Source organism: Sarcophilus harrisii, chromosome 3 (genome assembly GCF_902635505.1).
Source record: "Sarcophilus harrisii chromosome 3, mSarHar1.11, whole genome shotgun sequence".
In the NCBI taxonomy this organism is placed as follows: Eukaryota; Metazoa; Chordata; class Mammalia; order Dasyuromorphia; family Dasyuridae; genus Sarcophilus; species Sarcophilus harrisii.
Genome location: NC_045428.1, coordinates 230843383 through 230858386, shown reverse-complemented (window position 1 = coordinate 230858386; position 15004 = coordinate 230843383). Strand labels below are relative to the sequence as shown.

The window sequence follows — 15004 nt, the reverse complement described above, 5'->3', positions numbered from 1 at the left end:
AGAGAGAAGCACCTGTCATTTTTTTTTTTTTTCCTTCAACTCTTGTTATTTTGCTATTCATTTCTTTCAAAAAATGATGTAGGAAGTCCACCCACAGGAAACTCTCTGGGCTATTTGGTTAATAAAGAAAAGCCAAAAACCCAAAAGTGATACTAGCATTTCAAACACTACAAAATATACTTGCTTCATTAACAACATACTTAAAACACTCTGCAAAACTTTTAATATTATGTTAATATGAGTTATTTTTCAAAATTCACAATCTAGGTAGAATGTATTCAAATCATTATTAAACTCATTTAATAAATGAAAATGGTAATTTGGAGAAATTAAGTGCCCTCCCCAAGGATGCATGGCTATGTAGGTGCCAGTCATACACAAAAAGATGTTTTTGTTTTTTAAAAGCATTCTAGACTGTTTTTCTGGGGTGCCCAGATTGTCCCAGACCCAAAATCCTAGTCCTTCCAAAAATTATAAGGATAGCATATGCTTTCAGACAAGACACAGACTATATTTTCTTCTAGACAATAATTCTTCTGGACAAAGAATAACAGCAAATAATATAATCATAAGCCAAAGTCAAAATTCAAATATTTTACTTTCAATAGTAATCTCTTACTAATTCATGCTAATCTTTAACTGAAAAAGAAGTCCTCCAGAGCCATATCAGGATCAGGTTTAATGAGAACTGGAAAAACCCTGAATTGAATTCATAACAAGGCTAAGTATCAATAGAGTATAAGCTCCTTTGAGGCCAGAACTATCTTCATTTTTATCTTTGTACTCTCATTATATATGTGCATCAGCATATAGGGATTTGATAAATGATTATTACATTGTATTAAGTCCATTTTGAAAGATATAAATTCTAAATAAAAATGTTATGTTTTAGAACCCTACAAAAGAAGGATTCTAAATATTTTATGAAAAACAATATGTAGAAAGATAGAATTTCAACTCCAGTGAATGAAGGGAAGAAAGAAAGAAAATGCTATTTATGAAATTCTTAATATATATTAGGCTCTGTGCTAACCACTTTTAAAATATCTCATTTGGGTATCACAATAACACTAAGATACTTATAATTATCCCTATTTTAGAGGTGAATAAAGTAAGGAAAACATCTTTCTCACCCCAACCCAGGGCAAGGTGAAAAATCCAGGGCAAACTGAGGGGCACTATGCCAAGAAGCAATGTGCTGAGATAGGATGCAGTTGTCAAGCCCTAAGTATTCCAAAAGAAGATCAAGTTCAGAAACAAGCAGTAGCGGTGGCTTAGACACCCAGAGACAACACAAAATAGGGACTCGGCTGTAGCTTTTAGCAGAAATTCCAGGATCAAAAGGGAGCCTATAATTTTATCAGTCAAAATCAGCAGAGCTTTCCAGCCAGCTGATACTTGTTAAATCTAGTAGCTACTGTTCTTCAGACCCAAAGCCAAGTAAGTAAATTTCAAATCTCGGAGTAGGGGATCAGGGATCAAACTTTGGTTTGGATCATAATACTTTGGGATTGTGAGCTTCTTGAGGACAAGGAATTTCTGTTGTATCCCCAGAGCTTAGCACAGTGTCTGGAATATTGTAGGCAATTAACAAAAATGTTTATTGACTAAATAAAAACTTATATTACCCACCCTGAACTACTCTAGAGGAGATAGAAAAACACAATACTCATTATCTCCCCCAAAAAGCAAAAGGATCAATCCAGACCTTCCCTTTAAAAGTACACAGAACATGGTCTTAACATCAAATCCAAAGTCAGAAAATAAGCTTGGAAAATGAGCAAACAAAAAAGATTCTCTGCATAACAAGCTATCATGGTGACAAGAATATTCAAGACACAAACCCAGAAGAGAATGACTCTAAAACATCAAAATTAAAGCTGTAAAGGAGGACACAAATCCAACTGGAATTCCTGGAAGAAAGTTAGAGATTAAAAAAAAAGTTTTCAAAGTTTTAGAAAAATGAAATGAGAATTCGGGGGGGAGGGGGGAGAGGAGAGGTATGTGTGAAAAGAAATGAAAGATAGCGAAGAAAGAATTGGAAAGAGATTAATAGATTGGCACAAGAAGTACAATTAGAATGAACCAAAGAAAAGCTAAAGACCCCATGAAACAACAAGAACTATCACAATAAATTCAAAAGACAAAAACTATTAGAAAACCTTCTGAAGATTTTATATTATTTATTCACAGGAGATGATTGGGGCTGAATCTGTGCTTTCATTAATAAATTTTTCACTATCAATGTAGGTCATATTCTTCTTTTTCAGCTTTTATTCTTAGAGAGTTATCTAGGGCACCAAAAAGTTATGTGCTTTGCCCAAGATCACATAGAGAGTTCATATCAGAAAGGGTACTTGAAACCCAGGTCTTATGGTACAAAAGTCAATCTTTCTAAATAAAGTCTATACATTTCATGGTATATAATTCAACTTAGTATAACTCAATTCTTTCTGATTCTTATCAAGTTCAAGCTGTTTCTTTTAGCTAGATAAATAATAAGAAAGAGGTTGGCAATATTACTGGCAACTCCGGGTAAGACATTTTCCCTCCATCTAAAAGTACATAACTCCTTAAACAGATGTACAGTTCCTTGACCATTTGGCTCTACTGATGATTCCTTTCTTGGACTTCATCAAAGAAGTCAAGACCTTGTGTCTAACTCTAAGTGCCCTAGTCATTTCTAACTTGAACCCTATGTCTAAATTTATGTCTAAAATCCCAAAATTTGTATCCTTGAATTACTTATATGTCCTATTGTTTGTTTTTGCATTGGGGTGGGAGAGGAGGAGGACTACAATTAAGGAAACCTTTTTATTTCATTTGAAATGACCTATGTCTTCATAGATTTATTTCCTGCATATCATAAACTGAGAAGATTAGATCACTTAAAGCTCACCTAACATTCCAGGTCTTCCTGGCTCAAAGACAAGCCAGGCAAATAATTAGAGAGAGCTTATTCATCTGTGATATCATTATAATCATTCAATGGATTAAAAATCCTTAATTCAGCTCTTTAGCTATTTATTACAGATATAGCAATTTTGGCATATAAAGGTAACAAAGTAACAAGATTTTACCTGCACCGATATGTCAAGAATCTCTCAGTTCACTGATGTGAGAACTCTCAATTCAGGTCATCACCTGTCTTTAGGTACAACCTTGGAGGTTTAAAAATATTAAATGCCCTTAGCCACAGAGCTAGTAAATATCTGAAGACAGAGTATGAATCTAGACGTCCCTAGCAGTCTGTCCACTATTTTCTCCATATTATATAGTAACATGAATAGCAAAGAAAGAATTGGACCAATGTGAACCAATGGAAAACTGATTTTTCACTAACAAATTTCTTATTTTTCTAGAATTGAAATGATTCCTAATGTCAAATTATCAGATTATAGATTTTCAAAATGTTATGATTTCCAAATCATCATAGTCAAAAAAGACGTCCTTTTAATTTGAAATATATACCAGCAGGTTCTTCTCTTGTGTTGAAGTATGACAGATAAATCAATCAGTCAATAAACAATTATTAAGGACCTACTATTACACACTGTTCACTAGGAATAGATAAAAGTAAGGCCAAAGACAGTCCCTGTCCTTAAGGAGCTCACATTCTAATGGAGGAGGGGAGAGTACGTGCAAACAACTAACTATTTACAAACTGGCTAAATAAGAAATAATCTCCAGAGGGAAAGTATTAGAATTAAAAGGAATTGGGAAAGATGTTTTTGTAGAAGATAGGATTTTAGCAGGGTCCTGAAGAAAGCCAGGGAAGTTAGAAAGCAGAGAGGAGGAGGAAAAGCATTCCATGCATGAAGGCCAGGCAGCAAAAATGCCCCAAGTATGGGGATAGGAAACCAATGTTACTAAATTGAAATGTACTGGTAGGAAGTAAAGGGGGACAGAAGATGGAATAAGCTTGAGGGCAGGGGGAAGGGGAGTAAGTTATAAAGGACTCTGAATATCAAACAGTATTTTATATACGATTCTGGTAATGACAGGAACTCACTAGAATTTATTTAGTGGAGGTGTGTGACATGATCAGATTCACACATTAAGAAAATCACTTTGGTGGCTAAATGGAGGGCAGACTAGAGTAGGGAGAGATATGAGATTGAAGATAAGTGAGAAAAAGAGAATAATAAAGGATACATTCTGATTGAGAAGATAAAACACAATCGTGCAGATAGGAGGGCTAATTTTTGCAAGGAGAAAAACTACTTCATTATGACCCTCAGAGGAGAAAAAGGAGATAGTGATAGAACACATCTGGATAATGAGATAAGGTGAGAATGAGGGAGGTAATGGGATAATGAGAGAAGAGGGAGCTCTTAGTGAATTGCTTTAATTTTTCAGCAAAAGATGAGGCAAGATTCTCAACTAAGATAGTAGAAGAAAGGAAATAGTAGTTTTGAGGAAAATGAAAAATTCTAAAAGAGCCACCGTGGAGAGTGAGACAGTGAGACAGAAGGATTGCCTAGCAGCTAAGGTGAGGTTTTATAACATAAATTTGTAGTGGACCTACTCAAAAAGACTAGGATTTTTCTTAAGCTTTCTTCAGCAGCACAAAAATAGGAGTGAAAGCAGTAGATTGTAGGTGTTAACCACGGCTAAGGATCAACATGGCACAATCTGTGCAAATAAGCTGGCCATGAATTTATGGAGAGAGGACGATGTAGATCTGAACAAATTCATCAAGGGTCAGGAAAAGAAAAGGTAAAGAACATGGCTGACAGTGATGGCCTGGAAGAAGGTCAGAGTGTGGATGATGAGCAAGGTTTGGTTTTAGAAAGCAGAGGAAGAGGTAGAATACCAATAGATTATGATCAGATAAGATTGTAAGAGTTCATGAACATGGAGGTGGTGGAAGACAAGATTCTCTTTTTATGTGATGATGGTCAATTAAGTGGTAGACTATATTACAAGAAATAAGAAAGTAAAAATATTGGGACGTGAAGATGTTTGAGACAGTATCAATATGTAAGTTGAGCTATGAGAGCAGGAATTGAGGAGAGAAAAAAATCTGAGCCAGTGGGCAAGACTGCTTCCTTTACTGAGTTAAGGAGTAAAAATAAGCAATTACTCTCCTAGGAAAGGCAAATCTATCTCAAATCTGCAATAATAAATAAACAACTTTATCTAATCTTAATCCAAATGAAACATGACCAAGTGAAAGTTAAAATGAGGAAAAAACCCTAGATGGAGTAACTTTCTAATTCTAGATATCTGTACTATTATAACCTTAAGAAAGGTTAGATAAATCTGATTTTCAAGCCATTTTTATATATTTCTAGTTGTATTTTTTTTTAAGTAAGCTAGCATTGTCCATCATATAAGGGGTGTCTAAATATTTAACATTACATTGGTTTATTTTAAGTTGATGTCATGTATGACATTTCTTTTGGTTCAATTACCTACCCATATCCCTCTTATCTTTTGATCCATAGTGTGTTTGCTCAATTGTGGCACATCTTGTTCTGGTTGGTTTATACTGTTTTTTTCCTGTTTTAAAAAAGTTCAAAAGAATTTAATGGTCATAAAAGTAAAAAATGGTTGCTTTCAGTTTTCAAATAAAGCAAAGCTTTATACAGGGAGCTCTATGGAAGACTTCTTCATATGCAGAAGTTCCAAAGGATATCTACCTTCCTACAGAATATAACAATTATATATCAGTCTCTTATGTTGCATCCTAATCCTATTTTAATTTGGATTTCTGGATTATAAAACAAACAAAAAGACGCATTTTTAGTTTACATTATAAAACAGCAAATAGGTGCCCTCATACTAGAACAAATTATAATGTGTCAATGAAGTATAAGAAAAAATGGAACTGGGCTTTTTTTTTTTGGCTGAATATGGCAAATATCAAATGGATTTGTGTCCCTTCTTGGTTGCCTCAAGGCAATATTATAGTGTTAACTCTGATTATAAAAATTTACAGAGAAATCAAAGTGTCATGCTGTGTTTAACAGTTTATTTTCCAGAGCAGTTTTCCTTAAAATTCAAACCTACTCTTAAAAAAAAAAAAAAAAGAAAAAAAAAGCTGAATTTCCTATTCAAATATACAATGATGAAAAAAGTTTTTACAATTCACTGTCCTGTAAAATATTAATTCATTGGTGTTTTATAATAGTAAGTTTTCTTATAAATTATCAATGCATTAAATTTCATTAAAGAATTTTTTTTCACTCTAACATTTCAGAGTTTTCAAAGTCCTCTAAAATGTTCCTTCAAGACTTTAGCATTTTATTCCATTTCTTCCTGGATATCCTAGACCTTCCTGGTCAATTCTAAAAGGTAAACAAATAACAATCCATCGATAATAAGGCAATCTATACTAACCAAGCTACATTTATATATAAGAATTCCTTTGACGAAACATAATGCCATCAGTAGGTATATTATAAGCTAGCATATTTCTGTTTGTATTTTGACACTATTTGAATATAATTTTACTCAATTTTTTTGAAAAGAAAAAAGTAAAAATAAATACAGCTAACTTACAATCTCAGTGATCACTGTTTCTTACATTTGAATGAATATATTCAAATTGTGGGCTAACTTCTTAAAATAATGTCACAAAGGTGTCTGAAAAATTCAAAGTTGAAAGTAATCACATATATGTCACAGATAATACTCAAAAGGTTAACGGTTTTATAGCAGAAGGATAAGTTCCAGGCCTATGATTTCATTGATATAAACAACTCCCATGTGAGGAAACTCTCCTTTACTAATGCAGGTCTGTACCTTCTTTGAAATTTTTAGTTTTACATAGTATTTACACTCTTTTTGTTGTTGTTTGCTTGAATTTTGTTTTCTTTCACTTTTTTTACTGTGTGATCTGACTTTTCTTGTGCAGCAAGATCATTGTATAAATATGTATGCATATATTGGATTTAGCATATATTTCTACCATGTTTAACATATGTTGGATTACTTACCATCTAGGGGAGTGGATGGAAGAAGAGGAAAGAAAATTGGAACACAAGGTTTTGCCAGTGTTAATGTTGAAAATTTATCCATGAATATGTTTTGAAAATAAAAAGCTTTACTATAAAAAAGAAAGAAATTTTTAGTTTTATGCAGTTGCTTAGGACGCAGAAAGTTAAATAACTTGACTAGAATTGCTCAGCTGGTAAGTGTTCAAGTTGGAACTTGATCTTAGAACTTCTGAGCTCCAAGGCTAATTTCTATTAACTATAGCTGCGCTTCTATGATTTTATATCTAATTCCAAATCCCTGAAAAAATTTCTAGCCCATTATGATTATTTCACTATTCTGCATCCTATAAGTACATTTATATACATGTTTTATGATGTTCTTTTGAGTCTATTCATGGGTGTGGACATAAATGGCATTCAAAAGCATAAAGTAATCTCTAGTAGTTTCATTTCTATGTGTGCTCTGTCTCTTCAAATAAGTTTTGGATAAGACAAGACTTGGGACATTTTCTTATTCCACTTATTGGAATACTTATTCCAGTAAATTGCTTTGTATACAGAAACCATGCAATTAGTTGAATATATGAAGATAGATTCTCTATATCAATTACACTGTTATGATAGTAATTAAATTCAATAAATGTTTATTAAATTCTTACTATGTTAGTCGAAAGGAAACATAAAACAAAAATTAAGTGGCTCCTCCTCTCTAGCAGATGACATTCAAGTTGAGACATACAAATAATGAGTATAATATAAGATGAGCTGAGGAGAATGAGAGCACCAACTACTAAAGAAAACATAAAAAGCTTCCGGAAGTGATGCATTCTAGACACAGGAAGATAAATTGTTAAGTTGTTTTGTCTGGATGGTCAGAATTGATGAAGAGAAATAATATAAGAGATTTGAAAATTAAGTTGGTACCAAAGACAGCAGAAAATAATGGATGTCAGGTTAAGCAATTTGTATTGCTTATTGAAATTTTTTGAACAGGGGAGAAATTGGTCAGAAGTGTATCTTTGGAAGTCTGTGAAGTATATCTTTGGTGGCTATGAAGAAAAGGGGTTGGAAATGGAGAAAACATACAGATAAAAAGGTGATGAAAATCTAAACAAGAGTGGTTGCACACATGATTAAACAAAATTATAAAAGAACAAGAAATGAGTAGAATCAAAAGGACTTTATAACTCACTGAAAGTGGGGCAGTATAGAAAGGATGAAGTGAGAAAAGGAGGGAAAGCAGTAGAGAAACATGGATTTATTTAGTTCCTACTTTGTCCCAAACACAGTTCTAAGAGATTTGCAAATATTATTTCATTTCATCCTGACAAATCTTGGAAGGTGAGTGCTATTATTATCTGAACTCAATAACTAAATGAAATGGAACTAGAACTAGTAAATTCATACAACTAGTAAATTTCTAAGGCTGGATTTCAACTAAGGTTTTCCTGAGTCTGAGTCCAGAGATAACTGTCTGTGTGGTAAGAAACGATCCATGTGGTGGAAGAAGAGAAAAAGAATGGAGTGTCAAGGATGATTCCAAACTCCAATTCAATCCAACAAGCATTAAATGTCTGTGATAAGATAGGCACTGGGAACACAAAGACAAAAGCTCTGATTGCCTCTTATATCCTGTATATGCATATTAACTTAAACTTAAAGAGACTTAAGGAAGCACTAACAAGTAAGATTGGCCCCTAAAGGGAGTTTCAGCACATAAGCTAAACATTGAGAGAAGCTCAGAAGTTCTAAGAGGCAGATGTGAGAAGGAAGCACATTTCACAAATGGGGAACTATATGTGTAAAAGCAGAGTGTGTGTTCTGAGATTAGCTAAGTAGGCTAGTCTGCTTAGGAGAAAGAATACACAAAGTAATGTGTAGCAAGCCTGGAAAGATAGGCAGGAGACAGATTGAAGGCCTTAAATTTCATATTGAGGCATTCATATTTTATCTTGGAGTGATAGAGATGGAGAAAAACTTAAAGGAATTTAAATAGGTTCAAATAACAGCACAGCATAAGGATCTAGATGTAACCACACCAGGGAGGGTGGTAGCTCCTTCTGACAGCTTGACTGACCAGACCTGCTCTAGAGATTGGCAAGGAAAAAGCTTATCTTCTTGGTCTTCAGTTTTCTCCTTTGAGAAACATGAAGGTTGAACTAGATCATCTCTGAGGTCCTCTTCGAGTTTTTCTTCTTTGATCCTATGAAAAGGAGTTTGCTAATAATTATATGGTAGTCACCAAAGGGGAAGTCAGAGGAGGAATTGGACTGAAGGATATTGGTACTGGAATGGGAGGAGATGAGAATGTACAAAATGGTACTAAAAGGGTAAGATACAGTAGACAATCTAAACTTCAGGGAGAGATGCAGGGAGTAGGAATTTTTTAGTCCTATGAGAGGGGAAAAATGAAAGGGCACTTAAAAAAAATCATTGACAAAAGTACAATTACTACCTTAGAATCGAATTTATTTCTATTTGTAGTAGACAAATTATTATTCATAACCACTCTTCATTTTATAGTAGTTTTCCTTCACGAATTTTTTTTACAATTACAATATCCAAGTAGGTACAACAAAAGCAACAGCATTATGTTCACTTTATAGACATAAAATTAAGTCACCCAGAAATTCTTTACACACAATGTAATGAATCACCAGGAACTCACACTGGAGAAAAAAAAAATCACTGGCAAATTCCCCCAAGATCTATTTATTGGTGTGCTTTTTCAATTATTTGCTTTGAAACAAAATAGAATTCTTTATAAGTTGATTCTTTTGGATATTCATCCAACTTTATTACAATTCCTTCACAATTATTTGCAGTTCCCATTTTAAAAGTTAGAAAAAAGATGCTGCATTTTAATCTTTACAACTTTTTTTTCAACAGCTGAGAATGAATACTGTTTTCTCATAAATTTCAAATTCCTAATTTTCCTTTTTTAACCAAATGTCTTAAACAATAATTGATGCTATTATGCTGAACTGTTTCTATAAAAGTATTACTTCATTCCTTCTATTTCTTGACTCCTTCATTCTAATTTTCTCTCCTAATGCCTCATGAAATCATTAAATCCTTCCTTTAATTCAAAAATCATCCTTTGCTTGACATTAAATCATTTGTGTTTACTTCACATGATTCCTTTCCCAAAATTCCCAGAATCTTAAAACATTTGTAATATCATCCTATACTTCTCTGGCAAGCTACGTTTTCTTCATTCCATCCTGCTCCTTTTATATAGCTTCCCAGCACTTTTTTACAAGATGTTTTTCTTTTTCTTTTAAATCCATTATTCTGCGAAGTCTTCATATGCACATTCTCATTGATTACATCTACCTTCCAAATATGAATATTTTTATCAGTCATGACTGAATAATATGAGGAAGTAGATTTCAAGAATCCTTGGATAACTTTGCATATACTGTATTCATTTACAATACACAGCAATAAAATAAAAAGCCAATACAGAAGGTCAAAAATGATGTGGCAATAATTTTTTTTTTTACTTATGTATAACTAGTATCATTCAAAATCTGTTAAAAAAAAAAACTAGGAGTGACTTTTCCATTTATTATTTTCTATCTGTGATATACATGGAACTTACAATATGCAAAATAGTGCCTTACTGATCCCAAATGTATGTAATGGTCATAGTATAATGTGAAAAAATCCAACTATTATATCCATTCCTCATAATTCAAAAAAGGATAATTAAATTTTGAAAAAGAGATTGTAAGACTCTATGGAAATAATATATGTTAAAATGCTTTGAAAAGTATTAAGCAATTATGCAAATGAGAGAAATTAGAATGCTATAATTTCCAAAATTTTGTTTAGTAAATTAAAAAAAAGCCAATATTTCCGTACATGAAAATAGTCCTATCAATTATCTTTCAGAAAGAGGAATTTTCTTCCTGAAACAGACCATTTTGAAAAGTGACATATAAAATTCACACCACTTGTTAGTTTAATCGCCTTGATTTTATTTCCTTTTCTTTGGTCATATCAAACCAGTAAGGAGTATTTAATCATAAGTATAACTGTAGCATAAGTCTTCACTCTAAACCACAGCAAAAATAAAATTATCAGATACCTATAAAATGTATCTTTGAACCAATATAAAAAAAATCTCCAAATTGGTCTTAAGTTATTTTGCCATCTTCTCAAAGTAGAATTATTTTTTTTTCTATTACTATCTTAAAAGACAAAGAAAAATACCTACTTGTATCTGCCTGGCTTCCCACACTGATGTATCTATCATTGCCAGGAAGGGCTGTTTGATAGTAAGTTGTTTCTTCTTGCTGAGGTGTCTTGGCATTCTTTGCAGTAAGGAAAGCCACAGCTAATTCCAAATTTCCATTGCTATCCTTTAAATATCAAGAAAGTCATAATTTTAATTAAAAGGCTAGTCTATACATATTATAAATTAGTGGGTTCTTACATGACAACTAAATTTGTTCCACTATAGCTAGTAATTATGGTCCCAACATTTAGTGTTTTAATGCAGATAGGCAGCATAAAAATACAATTAATAAGAGCAATTTTTCCCCTATCACTTTCCATTTTCCCTATCCACCGAAAAAATACAAAAAGAAATGAAGAACCTATGCATGACATCAGCACTATCAAACACCATATGCCCACATTGATTACATCCAAAAATGTGCTTCTTATTCTGCATCATCCTCTCTGTCATTAGGTGAGCAGTATTCTTTTTTAAAGAGTCTTCTGGAATAAAAGTTTACCATATATCTCAGGTGTCAAACTCAACATCTAGCCACATGCCTTGTAGACTTCAAAACCAACCACACTTAAACCAGATTAAAAGGTAACTCGGAAATATTTAACAAAACAAAAATACAATATAACATAGTTAATTTTAATTTGTAATTTTTTTGAGTCAACATGCACCTGCAGATGATTTATACCCCTTTAGCTAATGATCAGAGTTCTTAAGACTTTCAAAGTTGTTCATTTTTATAGTGTTGATATTATAGTAGGAATTGTTATTCTGGGTCAATTCATTGTTCTCTGCATCAATTCATATAATCCTTTCCACATCTCTTTTAAACAGTCTCATTTTCTTTATTTCTTACAACACAATAGTATTCCATATATTCACAAACCATAATTTGTTCAATCATTCCTAATATGATGGAAATTCTTTTAGTTTGCCACCACAAAAAAAGCTTCCATAAATATGTTTGTACATTTAATACTTTTTCCTCTTGGTTAGGTATCATTTGAACATTGGCATAGAAAGCAAGTCAAAGGGGAACTTTTGCATCATCATTCAAAACTGAGTTCCAAAATTGTTACACACATTCACAATTCCATCAATTATGCATATGGTACCTGTTTTCCCACAGTCCTTTCAATATTTGTCACCTTTTTCTATCCTTCTTGCAAATTTAACAGGTATGAGATAGCTATTCTAATTTTTGGTGATTTGGAACATTTTTTCATATAGTTACAAATACCTTTAAGAACTTCCTGTTCAAAACTTTAGAACATTCATCAACTGGAGAATAGGTATTATTAGTGGTAAATTTGAATCAGTTCTTACTTTTCTTGGAAATGAGACCTTCATCAAGAGAAAATTATTAAAAAAAAAAAACGTTTCTCATTTGTTCCCTTATAATCTTAATTGTATTTGATTTGTGTGTAAAAAAATTTTAAATGTATCTATTGATAAAAAATTTTATGATTTTGTTGTTTTTGTAATTAATGTGGTTAATTAAATTTATAAATTTTCAATATTAACCTAATTGCCTTCCTCATATAAATTCTATCTGGTCAAGGTGTAAAATTTTTGTAATATGTAGCCTCTATACTAATATTTATTAATTAATTAATTATTCTTTAAATATTTGACAAAATTAATTTGTGAGGTTATCAGACTTGGAGTTTTTTTTTTTTTATTTGGGATTTCATTTATGAAATCTTCATTTTATTTTTTGGAGATAGAGTTGGTTAAATTTTCTATTTTTTGACCTATTGATCTAGGTGCTTATCAAAAGCTATTTTTGATAATATGAATTATTTCCTCTTCATTTGTTGTAAATTCATCTTTTTCATTTTTTGTATTAATTTGATTTTCTTTTATCTTTAATTAGTAAATGGCTTAGCAATTTTATTTTTTAAAAAATAACTAGTTTTACTTATCTTTTTTTTTTTGGTTTCAATTTTGTTAAATCTATTGTTTTGTTTTTTTTTTCAGGATCTTTATTTTCATGTTTAAATTGGAAGGCTTAATTAGTTGGTTTTCTACTTATTTTGGTTGTAATAAAAAATCCATTGATCTACTCAAAATCCATTTTGTGGATTAAAATGTTAATAATAATATATTTTTCCCTAAAGAATGCTTTAGTTACATCCCCCAAATTTTGGTACGTTGCTTCCTAGTTGTTATTATACTAATATAATGATCATTTTAAGGTTTGTTTTTTAACTCACCAATTCTTCAAAATTAAATTTAGTTTCTAGTTGATTCTTTAATACTTTTCCCAGCTGTGACCTTTAATTTAATTTTTATTGAATTATGGTCATTAAAAGACATGCTTAATAATTCTGTTTTGTGTATCTGTTCATGAAATTTTTATATCTTAATATCTGTCCAGTTTTTGTAAAGGTGGTACAGTGAACAGAGCACTAAGCCTAAAGAGAGGAAAATCAGAGTTCAAATACAGTTCAAATCAGATACAAATCAGTTAAATGTGTGACCCCAGACAAGTCATTCAACCTCTGTCTCAATTTTCTCATCTGTAAAAGAGAGTTAATATATACCCTTCCCAGTGTTGTTGTGAGGGTCACCTGATTTGATAATTGTAAAGCTCTTAGCACAAAGCTTGACATTAGATAAATCGGTTACATAGTTAGTGGTGGTGGTGGCAGCAGTGATAGTAGTAGTAGTAGTAGTAGTAGTAGTAGTGTAGCAGCAATATTATTATTACCATTCTGTTATCATCAGAGTACAATCATAACTAACTTGTCTAAAATTTTGTCATTATTTTCTTGTTTAATTTTTATGTTAGATTTACTTAAAGTTGAATGGTTACAGTAAAGACTAATTATGATTTTATTTATTTCAGGAAGTTTAAAAAATCTTATTTTTTTGTTTATCTTTTAAACTTTATATATGTTTGTTCTTTTTTTCTCATCATGGATTAGCAGAAAATATATTTCCCACACCCTTCTTTTATAGCAATGGATTTTTTGTAAAAGATATCTCAAAGTAGTATTCAATTAGTCTCACTAGGTTGTAAACAAATCATTTATTTCTTCATCAAAAATATTTTTTTCTCATCTTGGGTAGATTGTGTATGCTGATGATTTGTCTTTTCTATTTTAATAAGCTTTAATGCTAGTTTCCTCCAAAGATATATAGGCAGCTATGTGAAGACTAGTTATTTAAACAAAGTATCTCATAAGTACAATTCTCATCTCCACTAACATATGGTCATGGCAAGAAAATGTGAACTTTTCCAAATATAAGTTGGGACAAGCCACAAACTATTTAGTAAAAAAGAATTCATACTACCTTCAAGGCTTGCTGTAGTATCTGTGTATCATTGATGCCAGTGATTTCTCTCAGCTGATTCAAAAATGTCTGCTGGTGCTAGAAGGGAAAAAGATGGTTCATCATTAGGGTGTTTCCTGAAAGCTTCAATGACAACAAAATAAACAATGACTAAAAATCCATTTTTATCTATTGCATTCCTCTGTAAACAGAGGGCATGTTCAAATTCTTTCCCAAACTTCCTGTGTACTTTTATAGGTCACTACTTCCCAATGATTTCAAAGGAAAGTCAATGAAATAAAGATGGCTCAGGAGCATAGTGTGGGAACCTAACGTAATACTGATGTAACATGGAATCATTTTAATCTCTCTTAAACATTATATATACATAGATGGTACCATAATTAAAGTAGTATAAACTAAAATCTAAACAGGTTTTCTCATTTTAAAATTATGTTACAATGAGAAGGGCCTTAAAATAACAACAAATTTCCTATAGAATGGAATTTAATATCAACCAATCATTTGAATGATTATATAT

General features: G+C 31.8%; 1 protein-coding gene across 10 annotated transcripts in view; it reads right to left on the bottom strand.

Annotated features, from left to right (window-relative positions):
- The window catches only part of USP25 (ubiquitin specific peptidase 25), a 183872-nt gene that overhangs the window by 135512 nt on the left and 33356 nt on the right, over positions 1-15004 (bottom strand). For 4 of the 10 annotated variants that reach the window (XM_031959178.1, XM_031959168.1, XM_031959171.1 and 1 more), the window contains exons 2-4: positions 14485-14562; positions 11167-11311; positions 5422-5505 (exon numbers count right to left, since the gene is read on the bottom strand). In XM_031959178.1, the coding sequence (XP_031815038.1) occupies positions 5422-5505; positions 11167-11311; positions 14485-14562 (307 nt within the window). Of the gene's footprint in view, positions 1-5421; positions 5506-6507; positions 6592-6944; positions 6948-9026; positions 9148-11166; positions 11312-14484; positions 14563-15004 lie in introns of those variants that run through there. The other 6 variants (XM_031959170.1, XM_031959172.1, XM_031959174.1 and 3 more) reach the window with 5 other exon arrangements.